This window comes from Mugil cephalus, chromosome 12 (genome assembly GCF_022458985.1).
Source record: "Mugil cephalus isolate CIBA_MC_2020 chromosome 12, CIBA_Mcephalus_1.1, whole genome shotgun sequence".
NCBI classification, from domain to species: Eukaryota; Metazoa; Chordata; class Actinopteri; order Mugiliformes; family Mugilidae; genus Mugil; species Mugil cephalus.
In genome coordinates this window covers 15,059,533-15,078,115 of record NC_061781.1, presented here as the reverse complement: position 1 = coordinate 15,078,115, position 18,583 = coordinate 15,059,533, and the positions used below count along the sequence as shown (strand labels likewise).

The 18,583-nt window shown below is 43.0% G+C and overlaps 1 protein-coding gene across 3 annotated transcripts in view; it reads right to left on the bottom strand.

The window, feature by feature from the left end:
- Window positions 1–828: 828 nt before the first annotated feature.
- Window positions 829–18,583, bottom strand: part of osbpl6 (oxysterol binding protein-like 6) — a 36,752-nt gene continuing 18,997 nt past the window's right edge. Inside the window, exons 7-23 of one of the 3 annotated variants that reach the window (XM_047600848.1) lie at window positions 16,110–16,260; window positions 15,831–15,934; window positions 15,460–15,552; window positions 14,253–14,421; window positions 12,686–12,816; window positions 11,056–11,163; window positions 10,499–10,630; window positions 9,778–9,865; window positions 8,396–8,649; window positions 7,886–8,023; window positions 6,942–7,005; window positions 6,705–6,783; window positions 5,206–5,350; window positions 4,972–5,116; window positions 4,768–4,894; window positions 4,444–4,566; window positions 829–3,646 (exon numbers count right to left, since the gene is read on the bottom strand). In XM_047600848.1, coding sequence (XP_047456804.1) covers window positions 3,535–3,646; window positions 4,444–4,566; window positions 4,768–4,894; window positions 4,972–5,116; window positions 5,206–5,350; window positions 6,705–6,783; window positions 6,942–7,005; window positions 7,886–8,023; window positions 8,396–8,649; window positions 9,778–9,865; window positions 10,499–10,630; window positions 11,056–11,163; window positions 12,686–12,816; window positions 14,253–14,421; window positions 15,460–15,552; window positions 15,831–15,934; window positions 16,110–16,260 — 2,163 coding nt within the window. In that variant the 3' untranslated portion in view covers window positions 829–3,534. The remainder of the gene's footprint in view (window positions 3,647–4,443; window positions 4,567–4,767; window positions 4,895–4,971; window positions 5,117–5,205; window positions 5,351–6,704; window positions 6,784–6,941; window positions 7,006–7,885; window positions 8,024–8,395; window positions 8,650–9,777; window positions 9,866–10,498; window positions 10,631–11,055; window positions 11,164–12,685; window positions 12,817–14,252; window positions 14,422–15,459; window positions 15,553–15,830; window positions 15,935–16,109; window positions 16,261–18,583) is intronic. The other 2 variants (XM_047600850.1, XM_047600849.1) reach the window with 2 other exon arrangements.

Below are 18,583 nucleotides of genomic sequence, written 5' to 3'. Positions count from 1 at the left end.
CATAGTGGGGCATTTAGCTGCTTTAATTAGCCGAGCCAATATTGGACTTTGAATTATGGGGTGGTCGGGAACCGTTATTACAAATTAAACTGCTGGACCCGAGATGGCTCCAGCTCCATAATTAACAGTTTGTGAACTGGAGGTCTTACTTTAAGAAGTTGCATTGCGGATTGTGATTGGCTCTTATGTGCACATCCTGAACTCTAGAGCTCAGACATCCAGGGAAAAACACTTTTATGAGAGGCTTTAATTATTAAGTTTACCGGAGTTATGTGATTAGTTGTGACTGAAGTATTTTTCCTCTTGAAGCTGAAGCTTGTTTGAGATTAAATCAAAAAAGACAAAGAATATGCAGTCGTGGCATCTCAGTTGTTATAAATCATAGGTCTTCAAAAGGGGGTTCGTGACCTCTAGGGGGTCGGCAGAGGCACTGCAGGGGGTCGCAAAATCTTTGGTTGATTGGGCATTTATTTTATATATTTTTCAAAATTTCCCTCACAAATTTAAATTTCTTTTAATACACATTAACATGACTCCAGTATATTTTAGTAAAGGGATATGGGATAGCTTAATATTGAATGTAAAATGATAATAATACTGTATATTTATAAACAGCACAAGGCAGAGTTTAATATATCCCTTCATCCAGTTTATATAATCTCTCCACCAGTTTGGGGGTCAGTGGCCTGAAAAACGTTGAAGACTCCTGACCTAAGTCACTGCAAACAGAGCATCTTTGGATTTTCTTAACTGGACTCCTCAACATTTTTTTTTTTTTTTTTTTTTTTACATTTAATCATTTCTTTTATAAATCACAGTCCTCGTAGGTTGAGTTTTGCAGTTTTATTAGAACAAGCACTATGTAGCAGCAGTGTACAGTGTTCATGGAAAGATATGTACTTTGTTAAAATTGCACTTCAGAAGGTACCCATTGGGAAATAGATCTGAACGAAACCGAGCCGACATAGTGCTTCATGATACATGTCAGTCCAAAACAAAACCAAAACAAAAATAAAATAATAAAAGTGTCTAATTGAGAAAACAAAAACTCCTTCCTTATAAGGCATCTGCAACATTCATTGGCAAGCTAAGTTGTCTAGACATGCAGGTAGAACGATGGATGATTTTCATTTTTACTATAATTTTTTATCTTGTCTGTTTGTTTGTTTTCCCCCCACTACATTCTGACTCTATAACACCAAACACTACGCAAAGCCTCTCGCCGGCGCAAGAGGAAAAAAGAAATCAGCTTTTTTTTTTTTTTTTTTTTGCCGTAGTGCCCCTTCGTCTAAATGTGCTGTATTTATAGTGATCACCGAGATGTGATGCTGGCGTAGCAGAGCAGCGCGGCACGTCTTTAAAACCCTGCAAGCATTTTACAGTCGGATAAAACTCTTCTACTCCATTTAAAGCCAAAGAAATGTCCTTTAAAATATTCGGCTAAATCCTGTCTACTTACTCCTCTGTAGGCAGGCGGAGGATGGTGTGGACTTTGTTAGTGGCATACCTTCTTCTTGGCATGGGAGTCTCATCAGTCATGTGTTTGTGAGGCATTAATAAATGCATTAAGGCACAGCAAGTGAAACTGACAAGTTGTAGCGTTTAGTTTGTGACGGGCGGAGGGGAGGGGGGATAAAATGCACACACGTCTATTAAAACCGGATGCAAAGCAGTACTATCTTTTTGGTTTGTAATCTACAGTACCATGTGAACAGTGCGCACGCACGCACAAGTGATGGGTTTGCTTCACACAGTTTCCACTATTTTATTTTCACTCTCTTGCAGTCGTGAATGAAGGGAATCAACTTAAATGTGCTCTCTGGACAATAGGTGACTGTGTGTGTGTGTGTGTGTTGGGGTTGATTTCAAAAGGCCCCATTTATATTTTCTTATTCTGGGGAAAAAAAAAGTGGTTAAAACGTTAAAGCTAATCTGCTTTGCAATAAATATACAAACTTTAAATAAGTAACAGGTGCTTTGCAGAAGCCCACGACACAGCAGTAAATTCTCTGGGGAATCAGCTTAAATACTTGTACAGCATAATTGTTACCGTAGTTGTATGAGTTTGCCTCAAACCTGTAAACATTTAAAACGAAAAAATAAAAAAAAATGAAAAAAAAGCAAAGCGCTTCTTCGCATTCCTGCACGTTCACAGGACGACCTGTAGGTGTCTCTGGTGTTTTGTCGAGGACTGATGGCTGATGAAGATGGAGAGCTGAAATCACTGTTAATTAATTATTTAGAAGACAAAGCAATTTGATGATTCATTAATAATGCAGGGAATTTATCAAGAAGGATACCAAACATTTGCTGGTACTAGTTACGACATTTTTACAGCATTAGAAATGATATAATACAATATAAATAATCTTCCACATTTGAGCATTTTTCTTTTGGTAAACTGTGATGGGGATCCATCACTATTCTTGACATAAAAGGACACTTTTTTTTTTTAATTCAATATTTTTGATTTATTGACATGCTCTGGCTCTGTGGTTGTTGAGGGATGTAATGGACACGTGGGACTTTTTTTTTTTTTTTATCTCTAAATGTTCTTTTTTGTTTTCAATCTGTACAATCTGTCTCGGAGTCTATTACGTCACCGAAAACCGACATCTGCAAGACGGACCGAGCATATGCTCCCTCCACGCAGAGGGAGCTGTTTCTGAGGAGCCGACCTCATGTAGCACTGTTTAAATTTAGACAGCGGGGCGAGGGGAGGGCTGGTGGGGCCGAGGTCGTCCCTCTATTTACACCACGCCAGCGACAGATCCACGTCGAAATCTTACTCCTGCTTGCCACCGCGTGTTCAGCCTCTTTGAAAATGCCTCATTAAAAATGCCATCTTATGGACTCGGCGCTGCGGCCCGGATTAATTTTAAATGAGCTGTTTCCCAGGAGAGAGTACTGCTATCTCACAGACTCGACAGTATTAAAAGGCAAAAATAAATAAAAATCTGCCACTTCTCATAATTCTCTCCAAGTCCAGGATATTTTTATAAAAATACCTCTTTTTTTTTTTTTTTTTTCTCTACAATAATCGATGATATAGTAAATACGGCTTTATGCCAGTGAAAGCTGCTCTCTAAACATGCACATAGGTAATCAAAACGTCTACTCCATAGACTAGTCTAACCAAACTGCAGTTGGAAAATTAAATGGCTTCAACTAAAAAGGCGCCTAACCGTGTGACTTGTACGGGTGTCTTTTTAAGGCAAGGACAAAGTCTGAAGTCAAAAGAGCTGAGGAGAGATCTACATAGGGGCGGTGTTAAGATTGTTGCCCTGACAACCCAGCTTCGACAAGCACGATGAAGGTGATCCTAACATGGGTGGATGACCTCGATGGGGGCGGGGGGAGGCGGGGAGGCGGGGAGGCGGGTCACCGGGCGTGGGGCCAGTCCTCGGCTCTGCAGTCGTTCGTATCCAAGCACGCGGATGTTGTATCGCCGACATGTTTTTCTCTTAACACCGTATTGTGCATAGGTAACGGCCTCCCTGTCTGTCTGCGGTGATGGACACAGGCGTCCGTGTGCTACCACAGGCTGGCGGTGGGCTCCATGTTGATGAAGCCGGGGTTTTTGCGGAGCTCCCAGTAGGTGTTGTTGGAGACCCACCTCTCCCTGTGATTGGAATCAACCACTTTCCTGAAAAAAATGAAGAAATGAAAACATACAATAAGTATAGTTAATATTCTAACACACTTTAAGTGACATTTAGAAAGAGAAAGACGACAGAGCAGATCCTGACGTTACAATCCGTACTGCCGCTTTTTTAAAATTATTATTAGTTTTACCACTTCCGCTACCGTTTAGATATTTATTCACTCTGGAAAATGCAGTTTGTTTGTCCGTTTGAAGAGCAAAAATGCATGTAGTTTAACGGCTGCGTACTCTTTCCACCGCGCTGGAGACGGTGTTATTGCTGCTGGCTTATTCAGGTCTCCTAAACACATTTTTTGTTTTTATTTTCTTGGTTAATCTTTTATGCGGTCTGCGTGAGTTGCTCTGAATTGCCTTGTGGTGAAAGGCGCTATACAAATAATATTTCTTTTTTCTATACATAGTCACACAATAGTCACACACAATGGTCTGTGTACTTCATTGTCTTTGGGCTTCGTTACGTTTTTTTTTTTGTTTACTGCATTTCATCTCCTTTTTAACATCATATATACACTGATAGGAAACTTTTCAACTGCATTGGTGTGAACACCTAAACATAGACCAGAAACCCCCACCCCATGGCAACAACACTCCCCACACTCCCATTCCTCTCAACCCATAGGACTTAAAGATCCCCACTAACAACATGCTGTTACCAGACACCACAGGACACCCTCAGAAGACCCGTGTCCATTCCCTGATGTGTTATATTATAAATAAAATATACGGTTTAGTGTTATTGACAGATGAGTTTAATTCTACACCATATCTGGTTCCCTTACTTGAAGAAGCGCGGCTCCTGTTTGATGTTGTTCTCCTCGTTCCACTTCCTCCTGGCCCTCTGCATGTCCTCGATGCGCTGCTTCTCCGAGGACGCCATGTCCAAGTTCCCTTCTTCCAGATGCCTGCATGAGCCGGACAATCAGTTAGGTCTCAGTTAAGGCATGCATGAAAACAAACAAAGAGCAGCAAACAGCAACGAAACATTCTGAGAATTAATTAGATTATCTCAACTATTATTACTTTAAGCAGAGTGACTTCACCATAACTGGACTTAATTTGTGAGAAATCTGTAACTCTGAACTGTCAGGAGGTGATGCTGTTACCTTTGATCCGGCCTGAATCGGGCATCTGTGCGCGGCAACACGTCTTTGAGCTCAGGGCAGAGCTCGTTCAGTTCAATGGCGAACCTGGTGAAGCCGTAGTAGAGCTCATAGTCCGTGGGCATGGAGCCTGACGAGGAACAAGGTCAGTTTTTAGTTTGAAAAGTCCAGCTGTGAGAACGGGCAAAGAGCTGACGCCCACAGTACCTGGCCTCCAGACGCATTTAGCAGAAGGTGGGACGCCGCAGTAAAGGCCCTCGTGCCATTTTCCAAAAAGTCTGTGGATCACTTTGCCCTCTTGATCCATGACAAACCCTTGAACCTCATTGACATTCGAACTCCAGTAGTTTCCCTACGAGACACACAAACTGCACCATCAGCTTAAATGATAAACTATACAAGTCACAGCTAGGAACGCGTGATTGAATCGAACGACTTTACTTTGACAAAGGTGAGTTTGCAGAGGCAGGCGCTGCTCTTTGTGTTTCTGATGGTGATCTCCCCGTAGTGTTCGATCCACCGTCGACCACTGAGGATGTTGTGAACGCAGGTGGTGACTTTATTCCATTCATAGTGATCTCCAAACCTGGAGAGGCAAAGCAACAGGGGATCAGCTCGATGTGCTGGAACTCCTTTTTCAGTCTTACATATTGTTTGACGGTGACAGACAATAAAGATGTAGTTTGATCAGGCAGCCTCCTCTTTATATAGAGAGTATGCACATGACATCACAGCAAGCTAAGTCGCCATGGTTACGGCCACTGAGTGGCAAAAAGTGACAGTTGAGCGTGGAGATTAGCAGCATTAGTTTGAATCATAGGCTTTAATAGCATCTGAATTAAAATGAATTTAAAACACGGGGAACAGCTGTTGTGCGACTGACTGAACCAACAGAGTTGAAAAGCAGTCGGAGATGTATTTTTGCAGATATCTCCGAGTGCCAAAGAAAAGAGAAGTAAATGGATCGCTGCATTACTAAGCAACAACTGGAATCCAGGCACTGAAAGCTGGTGTTGTGGCTCTCATTCAGTGTCAGGTAATATCAATTTACGCTGTATTTTTGGATGGAGTTGCTTCTTAAGTTACGTCCTGGAGTGCTGCCAAATACGATGTTTTGGTGTATTCACGGCCGACAGTGACTATTTCAGTTCCAACAATAAATAACACTAAACCAATAAACGGAATATTTACGATCACTCCTCGTCATCCTTTAACGTTACTTCTCAGTAAAGCTCTTAGCTACACTTTACGTAACTGGAATGACCTCAAACTAACTGAAATCGAGGCTAGTCCACTTTTCCAAATCCATATTAGTTCGTTTGGATCATTGTTGAGTCCAATTATTCTTAATTTGATCTGATAATCCACATTTTTCTCGGTCTCTCCGTGGTTACTGATACATTTCACCACGTTTTTGCCACTAAGGGGGGCGTGGCCCTGGGCGCCAGTGACATCAATGCACACCCCTGGGCTGTGTTTGTACATTATGCAAATCCATACTTAAGAAGATAAAAAGGTAAAAGAAGTATCACGGTTTCACAGATCAACCTAACAGAATATAGGAAGTTCAGCAGATATAAAATGTGCTCTATTTATATTACCACATTTCTTAATTAACCAACTGAGAAGCGTTTCCTGCGATGCATCAAGAAAATATTTATGACGATATAAAACAACATCCATTAAATTTTTGTGTATTTTATCTCAAATGGTGCATTAGTTTTTCTTGATTTAATGACCACTTAGTGTATGTGTTTTTCAAATAAGACATTTTTAGGTTATTATTATAATTTGGATCTTGACATGCATGCAATTAAAATCAGTGGGATGGTAATTAAACCCAGTGACATGAACGGCAACTGAGAGGAATAAATGGCTGGACTGGCGCATGCAAATGTTTGGTTTTAGGTTTCATCATAAAGCAGCGGGGCGGAAGTTACCTCGGGAGCATGAGATTTACGGTTCCGATTGGTAAAATCTCCATTGATTTTCCCCAGAATTTGTTTTTCCATCTCACATCTGCAAAAAAAAAAAAAAACATCAAGTTTGCATTTTTTTCATCTCACAGTAAAGCAAATAGAGTCTAGGTTTATTCCAAGAATCCTAATTGAGTCCTACTGCCTCATGTCTGCTGCTCCCATGAGGAAAAGCTCTCTCTAATTAGCCAGGGAACCTACCTTGCCAGAAGGTGAAGTTCTTAGACTCACAGTGGCAGGCGGAGACGGGAGGGTGGTGGCTCACCTTTGAGAAAACATCACATCAAAAACAGCTGTTGTTTTTCAAGCGACACATTTGATAATTGATAAGTTGCTGTGAAGATTTGGTTGGTTTTCTCTCTGGCATATATGCGCACGGAAACGGATTTAGCTGTAATGTAGCGTTTTTCACAATTTTCTTTACACTTTAGAGAAGAAACAGTTACTTGATCAATCAAAACATGTTTCATTCAGCAAATCTAAGGGATGGGAACCCCACAGTGGGTAAGAAAAGCAGTCCATGTATTCAATAAATGTATGTAAACTCGACTAAAACAGTGACAACTGTTCATTTCATATTCTATAATTGAAAAAAACACTTAAATGAGTCTTCAAGAAATCCCAATCAGGTCCAGTCTTTGTTTTAGCTTTGATTTAGATACATAGTCAATGAGGTTGCCCGATACAAGGAAAGAAATAGGATAGTCCTACAACCAGCCATGTAGCCTGCTCCCAGCGAACAGAGTCTAGACACACTTTCCCCAGCAAAAATCAGTCACATCAGCGACTGAATGAACATCTGAGTGTCCTGTGGTGTCTGGTAACAGGATGTTGAATTTGGAGGTCGGGTCGTGTTATTTTTCATGTTTTTTAGTCGTTCTTAAACCTTGATTTAGTGCCTTTTTCAGGCTGCATCCTGCTCATTGCTGTGGGGGTGGGGGTGTCTGGTCTGGTCTGGTCTGGTCTGGTCTAGGTGGGTGGTACGTGTCTAAGTAACATTCACATGAATGCCAGATCCCAAAGTTTCCCAGCAGAACATTAAACTGTCGAGATGATCAGTGTTATTTACTTACTGCCCATCAGTGAATTTTCAATGTATTGGCTCATGGCTTTATATAGTATACATGAGAGTACTGAATATTTACCTGCTCTGAGAAAAAACAGAAGCCCTTGTCTTCTCGAATACATTCGTAAGTCTCTCCGAGCAGCGGGTTGAATGGCTTACTTCCTGCTCTGTAATATGTGGATGAGTAGCCTGAGACAGCGAAAGCAGCGACGAGAACCTGCCAGAGTCAAAGCAACATAAAAAAGAAGAAGAGGGGATTAGGTGGCTCAAAAGAACAGCCGCGAATAATCCAATCATTAGTATGCATCGAACACTGTCAGAGGGACAGTAGACAGATAAAAATAGGAGGATCCGCCACCGACGCGCCTTTTAGTGACAGACCTTTTTTTTTTTTGTGACTTTGCAGCGTGACCTCACACACGGAAAAATTTACTTCAATATAGCCGGATTTTAACGTGTGTGTCTGAAATCCAACTCCTTTACTTTACAGAAGAAAAAAACAGCGTAAACGCTCAGTGAAGGGTCACAAATGCTCTGAACTGATAAACATTTAACACAACACGGCATCTGTAGCCGGCAGCTACGTTACCATTCGCTCAAACGGGTCCTCGGTCTCAGCGGCCTTGTCCAGCAGCTCGCTGTACTCCAGCTCTTCACACATACGCTGCAGGGTGTTGAGGGGCTCGTTGAGCTCCACAGGCATGGACACTTTGGACAGGTCCTTGCCGATGTTGTTCCTCAAGATGTTCCAGAGGTTGATGTTGCTGGTGTCTGGACAGGGCGCCGGCAGGCAGGTGCGCCGCCCGTTACGGAAGGCGCTGCCGGCAAAATCTCCATTGGCCACTGTAAAAAAAAAGGATATTTTTAAGTGTGGTGCTATATTGAAATCAACAAATTTACAGCAAATCTAATCGAGCGGGGAACAACAGGGAAGCTTCAACAATGAATAGATTAGCAGAAGATTATCTGAGGACAATGAGAAATTATTGTTTAATCATTATTAAGAAAAGAGAAATTCCTTCTGCAAAAGTAAACGGTAGATTAAACAGAAACACGATGGATTGAACCATTAAACTCATTATTATTACGCAGAAAACAGTACGCGGGTTTATCCCTTCAGACTGTGTGAAATGTTTGCCTCCTTCTTGCAATGCGACATTGTTTTACATAGTGTCATCTTCAGGTTTTTCTTTAGAATTTCTTGTTTAGAGGGATCTCTTTGGATTTCCTTTGCGAGACAAAGGAGTCATTAAGAGCTGCAATAACTAGATGAGAGTAAAATAGCCAATAGTAAACAGTAATATCAATAAAAGATACAGTGGCAATTAAAGATCAGTCAAGTAGGACCAGGCTTATATTCTGTGCATGATGACAATGTCAGTGACATAGTCTAAAAAGCGATCAGAGTGGTGTGAGTGTAAGGAGACTGGAATAAAGGTGTGATGTGGAAATTTGTATAATGTCTACTGATACTGACTGAGACACATCATTATTGCCATGTTACAGTGCAAATATATTAAAATTACAATAGAAGGAAGCATGTACTTTTCAATGCTTTCTTTCATTCTCAGTCGTTGCTTCCAGCTCTTGTTGAAACTTTCAGACTAGAGGAGCATTTTCATGTCCGTGCTGTGCTATATGGTCCACCCTCTCTTTTTCCGCGTGTAGTGTGTGACAAAGATGGAGGGGGGAGATCCCATCCAGCCTCACACAGATAGCTTTCATAAGGCCTGAGAAAAGCCCTTGGCACGGAGCAACACTGCAAAGTCAACCGCCCTGGCAACACTGATAAACGAGCTTGCCGCCACAAGTGTGTGCCTCTGCGTGTGTGTGTGTCGCTGTAGAGGAAGCACAGCTGATGCACTGAGAGAAATCCTCTGCTTTATTAATTTTGGATGAGTTTTTTTTTTTTTTTTCTTTCCCCCCTGCACAGTAGCACAGACGCTTGTGACGGTGCAGGATTGGACCTACTTTGTCTCGAGACGTTATCGGTCACACTGGCGTTGTCCTCGGAAATGTTATCACTCACGTCGCTGACGTATGACTCATCGTCTGAGCCCTGCGAGGGGGAACAGGTACAGAGAGGAGTGAGTCAGTGCAGCAGAGCACAGCCGGGCGGCAACTGATCAGAACAGCAGAGGGACTCGGCGTAGAGTCGCTGCAGTTCGCCACTGGCTAACAAACTGCAGCAGTCGCCGGCGATCTGTCCCACTGACTGCAGTAATCACGAGACACTGCAGCATTTTCATTCTTTATATATAGCCGAAGCAACGAGGCCACTGACGCCATCATCAGAGTGGCCGCCAGCAGCTGGTAAGGCTTTGGCCAGCAGCGATATGAATGGACCTGGCACTGGAGCTACTGGATAAAGGGGGAAGATGTATTTGCTTGGTGAGTAATCTGTCAACGTGGATCAATGCAAGTCTGGGGAACTACAATGGTTAAAAGCTCTGTGGAGACCTTACACAGTACATTTGGTTTGTGGGAGTTAAACTGGTTGTTTCAAGTGACACATTACTCTTTAAAATAAATAAATAAATGTTTCTGCCCTCATTAATTGCTTATGAACTCTGTTTTTCTGGCTTTCCAGATGCAGCGTCACTTTGACCCCCCCTCTCCCCTCCACCCTTCGATCCATTACAACCCGATCCTTGTAGCCCCAAACAGCCGACCTTCAGCTGCCCCGCTTTACCTCGTTCTCCGACGAGCTGGCTGACAGAAGCACTTCCTGGGCATCAAAGAACTCAGAGACAGACTCTGACATGGAGAGTCGGCTCTCATTAGAGGCCTGCTGAGTCAGAGGGATCCCCATCTGTTCCCCGGCCTGCAGGCAAACACAAGCACAGACAAGAGACGTTCACTGTTTCTTGCTATGACGACAGGTCTAGGAAGCGAAAACACACACCCGGACAAACACAAAACAGCATCAGAAGACAGCAGAGACTTCATTTTGCAGCACGTGTATCCTTGCCAAAGGGCAAGCTCCCATCCGTTTCTAATTAGTCATTTTTTTCCATTAACCTTGATGTCAGGTTCTGCATAGAATAATGATGCTTTAAGCTCGCATGCCAGGCCGTACAGGGAAGACCATCAATCTATAAGGACTGGAATCAATAATGCAAGCGACAAACGCAGGAAGCACACGGCCGCGACGACCTGAGCAGCCTCGGGAAGCTGCTGCTGCTTCATCATCATCACAGAATGAGAAATTAGCTCGGCCAGTGACAGCGACTGACAGCAGTGACCCACCTCGTCAGGTGTGGAGATAATGTTCACACTGACAACTTGTTCGTTGAGGACTGATTCGGAGTGGATGCGGTTGAGTCGAGTTCGAAGTTCTGCGTTTTGGGACAGGGCCTGAGAAGGCAGCAACAACAAAAACGCTCTCAAATGAGGCCGTACAGTGTGTTCACATCCAAAGACAATCACCTACACAGCTGGAATGAGCATTAATTAAAATGAGAAGTTTCTGGTTGCGATGCACAAAAAAATATTTACTTATAAAATATTTAATTTTATTTTGGATGATTACCTAAACCTGATTTAAACTGGCTGTGGCAGGGACCAGGGGAATACTACTATTCTATCTGTTACTCATTCATGTGACCTGCATGTGTTGATATGCGTTTTGTTTATTTCATTTTGAAAAAGTCAAGAAATGTGAATAACTGTGTTGCAGGTGAAATTAAACTGTGCTCCTAAATTTCCTTCTTGCACAACTTTCAGTGAAGGGGCCAAGTCAGTCTGGAGCCCTGTAAAGGTTTACTGCTGAGCGGTCACCTCGGGGGCTGAAAAACTAGGCCGACGGACGCCTCGGTTAAAACATCCACCTTTGCAAGAAAAACACACGTGTGCACGGCCTGGTGCAACAACGTTAAGTTGCACGTGATAAAAAAAACAAAAAAATAAGTGGGACTCCTCGCTTGGGACTGTTTGTGAATTAGCCGCGAGTTATGCACAGTCAGCCTCATGGAGAAGTTCAGTATCTTCACCTCACTGTTTTGGTTATCTCTAATCACCAACTTCTGTACCATACGTTTCAAACAAATTAGGTGATAAACTCCCAAAATTGGGGTTGAGCTTAGTGAATAATCGACTAACCACAACGTACGGTTTGTTCTCCATATGAGCGTTCGCAGCTGTAAGTTTAACTGCATGCATATATTACACGAGACAAAATAAATAAAGTTATTATATATCCCCCTGTGGTGTCCTGCTGGGACCAAACGGCACCCGTCGCTATAGAGACCACAACTCCTGATTATCAACCTCCTGCAGAGCTTTGTGACAAAAAACCTGACCTCCCGCTTGTGAGAAGCGTCACGTCACGCAAGCGTTGGGAATTAGGAACAGAACGGAGATAAAGCAGCAAGTGAAACATTTCATTGAAGCAGTGTCAACTGTTAGCAGAGGAGCGGCCCAATTAAATCACAGTGCAGAGAGACAGCCCCAAGGAGAGGAGTTAATGAACTGCACTGCACATTTCTCCCGCTCGCCAATTAATATGGGAAAAAGACTTTCACGACTCACTTGCCTCTGACTCTCATCTCCACACATCATCCTTTTTAATTGTGATTACTGTGACTGTTTGGAAATAAACTGTAGCTCGTGCTTTTCATGCAAACAGCTCGTCGACACGAGCGCATCTCGCAACACGACGGCTGCTAAATGAGCTAAGCTTTGAAGACACATCGGTCAAATTACTGCAGCAATTTGCCCGGTCAGTGCAGATTATGATATGTTAGAATTGCATCATAATTAGCCTTTACAATATGAGCAGTGAGATATGTCTGACGAACAATTTAACTAACAGGAGGAGGAGGAGGAGGAGGAGGAGGAAAGAGGCATCGTGTGGAGTGGCTGGAAAACGGCTCATTACCTGTGACAGAGACTTCCTGAGAGAGTTGATCTGAGTGGACTGGTCTGACTGTTCCTGCTCAGACAGGATCTGTTTGATCTTTTCTTTCTCTATGGCCACGGTGTTGAAGGCCGACTTCAGCAGAGAGTGCACTGTGGAGCGACACAAAGGAAAAGAGGCTTTTACTCGACTGTGCACCACTTCAAAATCTTCCTCGGCTACTTCCCGTCTGAATGGAAAATCTTCACCCTCGGAGGACAACGTGAAATTCTCACTTTCAGTCATAGTTTTCTCAAAACAGCACAGTCGACGCATCGCTCTGCACTTTCACACATATTTTCAAGTGCTGCCACAGTCCGCTTTACTGAACTTGTGTTTTTTTTTTATTTAATTTGTTACATGGTGTGCACTAACTTAGCCAGGGTGACCAAACATGAATCAAACATGAGAAATAATTAAAGATTTCTCTAGCAAATGTTGTCTATTTATCATCATGAAAAACATTCCAGAAAACCACTGTTAACTCTTCACTAAAAGGGGAGTCGTGTCACAGGATGACAGTATAAAAGTGGACATTAGTTTAACTGGACAGCAGCATATTAAGGAAGTGAATAGGAGGATAGGATCATTTTCTTTGCTCACTCTAAAGGTGGCTGTGATATGCTGGTTGATTACCTAAATGCCTCCAATGAGTGATGCCCTGCCAGAGGCCAAATTAAACACTTCGCTGTGTGAATGATTGAACTGATTGTTTTGAGAATTATAACTAAAAGCTGCAGCTTGAGCTTTTCATTATTTTTCAGACTGAAAGATTGTTTAGTCAAAGAAAGTCTTTAAATAATGAAAAATACGTCGTCTATCGTGAAACAGTTTGTTTTGTTCGACTGCCAGGATAAAACCCAAACACTCAAGATTCAATTTTCAAAGCAAATAATAAAAAAAAAAAAGAAAAGTCTGCCAACCTTAAATGCCAACACTTAAACTAGGGATCTTCAACGTTTTTCAGGCCAAGGAGCCCCAAACTGATGGAGGGATTAAGTAGGGACCCCCTACCTACTATATGTGTTCTATATTAAACTCGGCCTAGTGCAAATTATAAATAAACATCATTATTCTGCATTCAACATTAGGCCATTTTGGCCTCAGTAGTTGCCTGATGGTAGCGAGCTGCGCTATTAGCTTCTCCTCTGCTAATATTGCAACATGCCTCTGGGAATTTACCTGGGGACTGAAAAGGCTCCCGTAACCTGACACAGTCAGCGTGTAATAAACGGCCTCATACTTGGCTCAGCAGTATTAGGGGCAGGTCCTATTGTGTGCAGGAGGCTTAGATTGACACTTCAAGTGTGGAGCGTAGGTTAAAACTGCGTGAAAAATGTCATGGAAGTGAGCATATGTTTCAAAATCTCTTTTCAACCTGGGCTTTCGTTAGAAACCTGTGACCATTCGAGGTCTCGATTTCTCATCCTGCGACTTCCACCCAACTGTTCATAAAGATTTCATAACTAAGACATATAATGTGAAGTTCCCACTGTGACTATACACTGAGAATAAGATCTCAGCTCAGTCAAATACGATTCCTGGTTACCTTTCTGGGCAATGGTGCAAAATTCCTCCTGAAGTTTAATGTAGTCGCTCGCGCACTCCACGCTGTCCGTCAAGCGGGAAACCGGGGGCTGAAAGTCGGCCAGCTCCGCACACAGGTTGGGGTTGGAGGAGTGGAGGCGGACAGGCGACATGCTGGCAGAAAGAGGGACCTGGAGAGAGATCACATCCGTACAAGACCACTGTCAATCAGCAAAGAGGCAGGACGGTGCTGATGTGTGGCGTGTGACAGCCAGCGCCATTACTGAGGACCGGGAACGGCGGCTCAACAGGACACACAGAAGTTAGCTCTGAATGTTACATCACAACTGCACAGTTCACACTCTTCCAAGACTGACACACCGAGGAGCAGCAGCAGCACATTTTTGTTTTAGTCCCCTGGAAATAATAAGTGTCTGCTGACATCCAAGCAAAAATGCTTTTATAAATACTAAAACAGACATTTCAGTGGGAGAGTAAATCAACAGGGAAAGTAATACAAATGTAAATAAATACAGAAAACAGAAATATCAGCTAATTTCATATTGAATAAATTGCCTTCGTCTGTTTTTATTCTCCCTGGCCTTAATGGCACAAAAACGTATTTTCATTCTGTTCAGTCCTCCGCTCTGTCTTGCTTTTCTGGAAATGTGACCAAAAGGAAGACCATTAATTTTTTTTATCAATAATCTGGTACATAACAGTTCAGGGGTAGTTTAATTAAGTCCATAAAGGCACATGGAAGCACAGGCAGTTATTTCAGCAGGATTAATACATTATGCAAAATTAGGGTCAATTAGCCAAAGGTATGGCCATGACACACAACACTAATTGAGTGCCCGCTGCAGACTAAAGAACAAGAAAGAAAAATGAACCAAGAGAGGAGAGAGAGAGGGGGAAACACTAATTTGTTCTGCTTGTGTATGTGTATTATCACAATTTGTCTCTGTCCTTTGACGAGACATTCACAAATCAAAACAGGGTCTTTGCAACCACTGACACACAATTCTTACCGCTTCTGGATGCAAATGATGCTAAAAACTAAAGATGTGTAGTAACAGCATTAAAAGTTTACCAGTCATTTTTAATTTATAAAATGACTGAAGACTCAGCTGCGTCAGAGTTACTCAGAATAGCACATAGTGTATGTAAACATCCCAGCCCGGATTCTGTGTGTGTGTGTAAGTAGAGGTCTGAAGAGAAGCATGTACCTGAAGCTGGAATTTTGCATCTTTGCCGACACTTTTTGTTCTCCATCTTCTGTTCAAGCGCTTTTCTTTCTTTGACAACTCTACGCAATTGGTCTTTGCGGCACACGTGGGTCAGAATATGCAAAGTGTGGTTAATAGGACAAACACAACACACAAAAAGCAAACACACACATAGCAGTGAAATGATTTAAAAAAAAAAAAAAAAAGGACACCACACACAATATGGATCATGTGCTGTCAAAAGTGTGTCTCAGCCAAAAAAAAACAAAATGGTAACGCAAACTAAACAATGAATCAGGTCGGTTAGAGCAGCAGCAGGTGTTCAGCATATGCTCGTGTCATGCGCATCTTCGCGTATGCGCGTGTTTTACCTGCATGTCTATGAAGTTGGGCGCCGACTGCGTCCTCTGTAAAATCTCCAGACTCTGCAACAGGCGGCTGAGCTCGGTCAGGTTGGACTGGCAACGCGCGAGTTCTGAAAATAAAAAATTCACACCCACGCGCTCACAAACACATTCAGCTTTATGCGTCGCGAAACAGTCACTGATCCACCCCTGGAGGATTTATCTGCGAGGCCCGGCGGCCTGATTTAATCCACTCCTTTGTGAAATCAGATTTGTTCGCAGGATCGGGAGAAAAACTGCACTCACCCTCCGCGCACTTGTCCATCTCCTCTGACTCCTGCAGCCAGGCAACCACCTTGCTCTGTCCGTTACTATAGGACGCGGGGAGGCTGTTGTTGCTGCCGCTGCTGGGTGCCGGCGGCTGCCATGGCAGGCTGCTCGGCTTAGCCTGCGGTAGCTGAGAGGAGACAGGGTGTGAGATTGGTTGTTTTGTAATGACTTCATGTCAGAGCTGTTGAACTTGTTAGGAGCGGCACAATGGATACCGATGATGATATTGTCATTTTTGATGTGGTACCGGGCCACGAGGCAACTGAAACTCACTACCACAGGTGCACCATATCCCAAAGGTGCTCTACTGGATTGGGATCTGGTGACTGTGGAGGCCACTGGAGTACAGTGAACTCGTTGTTCTGATGCTCACTTTGAACATCAGTCAAGTCGTCTTGATCACCTCTACATGCCTAAATGCGTTGAATGGCAGTCATGTGATTAGCTGATTAGCTATTTGTGTTAACAAGCAACTGAACAGGTGTACCTAATAAAGTGGCCAGTGAGTGTACATTATTTAACCATCCTAAATGAGCCATTGCTAATATTGCAAAGATTTTTAAATGATAAAAATAACAGCTACGGTTTAGAAACACCTTCATCACAGTTAATTACTATTCTGTTTCAAAAACCCTCACGGGCACTTGAATGGTTTCCTTATGCTTCACAGATCTTTGCTGTCCTTGACCCGAGGCGCTTGACCCACCTGCAGTGAATCTGTTCAGCAGCTAAAAATGGAGCACTTACCAGCTCTGAGCCAACAGTTTGAAGGAGCTTGGCTATTAAATTATACCTTTGACGACAGAGAGAAGGGAAAATGACGGGGACGGTCCATGCTTTTGTATTAGCAGGAAACCCTTGACCATCTTCTTGCTGAGTCTTTTGAGTCTAGCAGTGTTTGAGTTTTCCATTTAATGCCGTCCTTCTGGGAGAGCTCATCAAGCTTTAGCCAGATGCTCTCAATCCAAATCCTACCTCTAATGGTGTCCACGTGGCACGGAGCACCGCTCCCAGGGGGAGCTGCTCTGGCACCATCGTCGCATTTACACACACTTCAAACACACCGACAGGGACGGGGACATCCAACACTGGAGGCAGTTAAGACAAACAAGCCTACTTGTTATCCTAATGGCCTGGATACAATTACCTGTCCAATCAGTTTTACTGCATTAGGCAGATATCTGTCTGCAATCCGCATCCATTAGTCTAACAATTAGCCACACAATGCAGGGGACATATCTACGGCTACTGGGAACACTGCAAAGTGGAACCAGTTTTTCATACCACGTTAAAGAGTGATACGGAAACTGTTCGATGACAGCGGCGCAGTCAGACACGATCACGTCCGTCCATAAAGTCTGTTGTTATTATTGTGAACGCTGAGTGGATTTTACAGGTCCTCCTCCGGATGATATTCTGGCTCACTATCCCCAATTCCACTAAAAACACAACGATGCAGCCTCTCGATACCCATGAGATACTGTTCTTGAATAAATAATGGAAGGCTGCAGAGAGCCCGAGGAGAAAATCTGACTGCAAAGAGTGAAAGAGCAAGCCGTCCGGCTCTGTCGGAATGAAGCTCCTTAATTAACAAGTCACATCTTGTTAGTTTAAGATGTATAAAATCAATGCACAATAAATAAACAATAAAATGTTTGGCCCAGGGGATGGCGGATTTGTAAATGTTGTCACTTTTGAACAGATCCTGTCTAGCTCTAATACTGACGTAAAGATGGATCAACCTTCTCAGATGTTTTGATCTTTACAGTGATAGATTCTGACTAACCACCAGCATAACTTTGAACATACAACATACACCAATCAGGCATAACATTATGACCGCCTTCTTGATATTGTATAGGCCTCTAAACATGGTCCTGTGGGTTGAGGGGCGGGGCCTAAGTGGATCAACAGGGTCTCCGCAGGTTTCAACAAGTCAAATTTAAGACTTTTTTAAGACCATAATGAATACAACTTACGACCCATTTCACATCCACACTACCAAAAAGGAGGTCCGGAATTACGCATCGGAATACAAAATGCTTGACCTAACTTAAGAACAAAAGAAACCTCTCTATTGTGAACTAACATTTGTTCAGAACTCAGCGTTAACTGATTAGCCGCTGCTCAGTCACGGCGCTGCTAGCAACCACAGCTTTAAATGCATCACCAGCGTTACTGTACGGCAACAGCTTATAATGTTAAGGATAATATTCAGCTCAATGTCTGAGCAGTTAGCCTGTTAGCTCGTTAGTAACTTACTTGTTAGTAAGTGTTTTATTAGCACAGCTTGGCCAAAGAAAACTTAAGTGATGCTGTGGGGTTCCGTCAACTTTTTCCCGCTGCTATGCTCCACTCCAACACAACGCGGCGCACACACAGCACACTAGCTAGCTGGTTGTGCTTGATGAATTCACATTTAGTTTACGTAAAAGTAACGTCAATACATT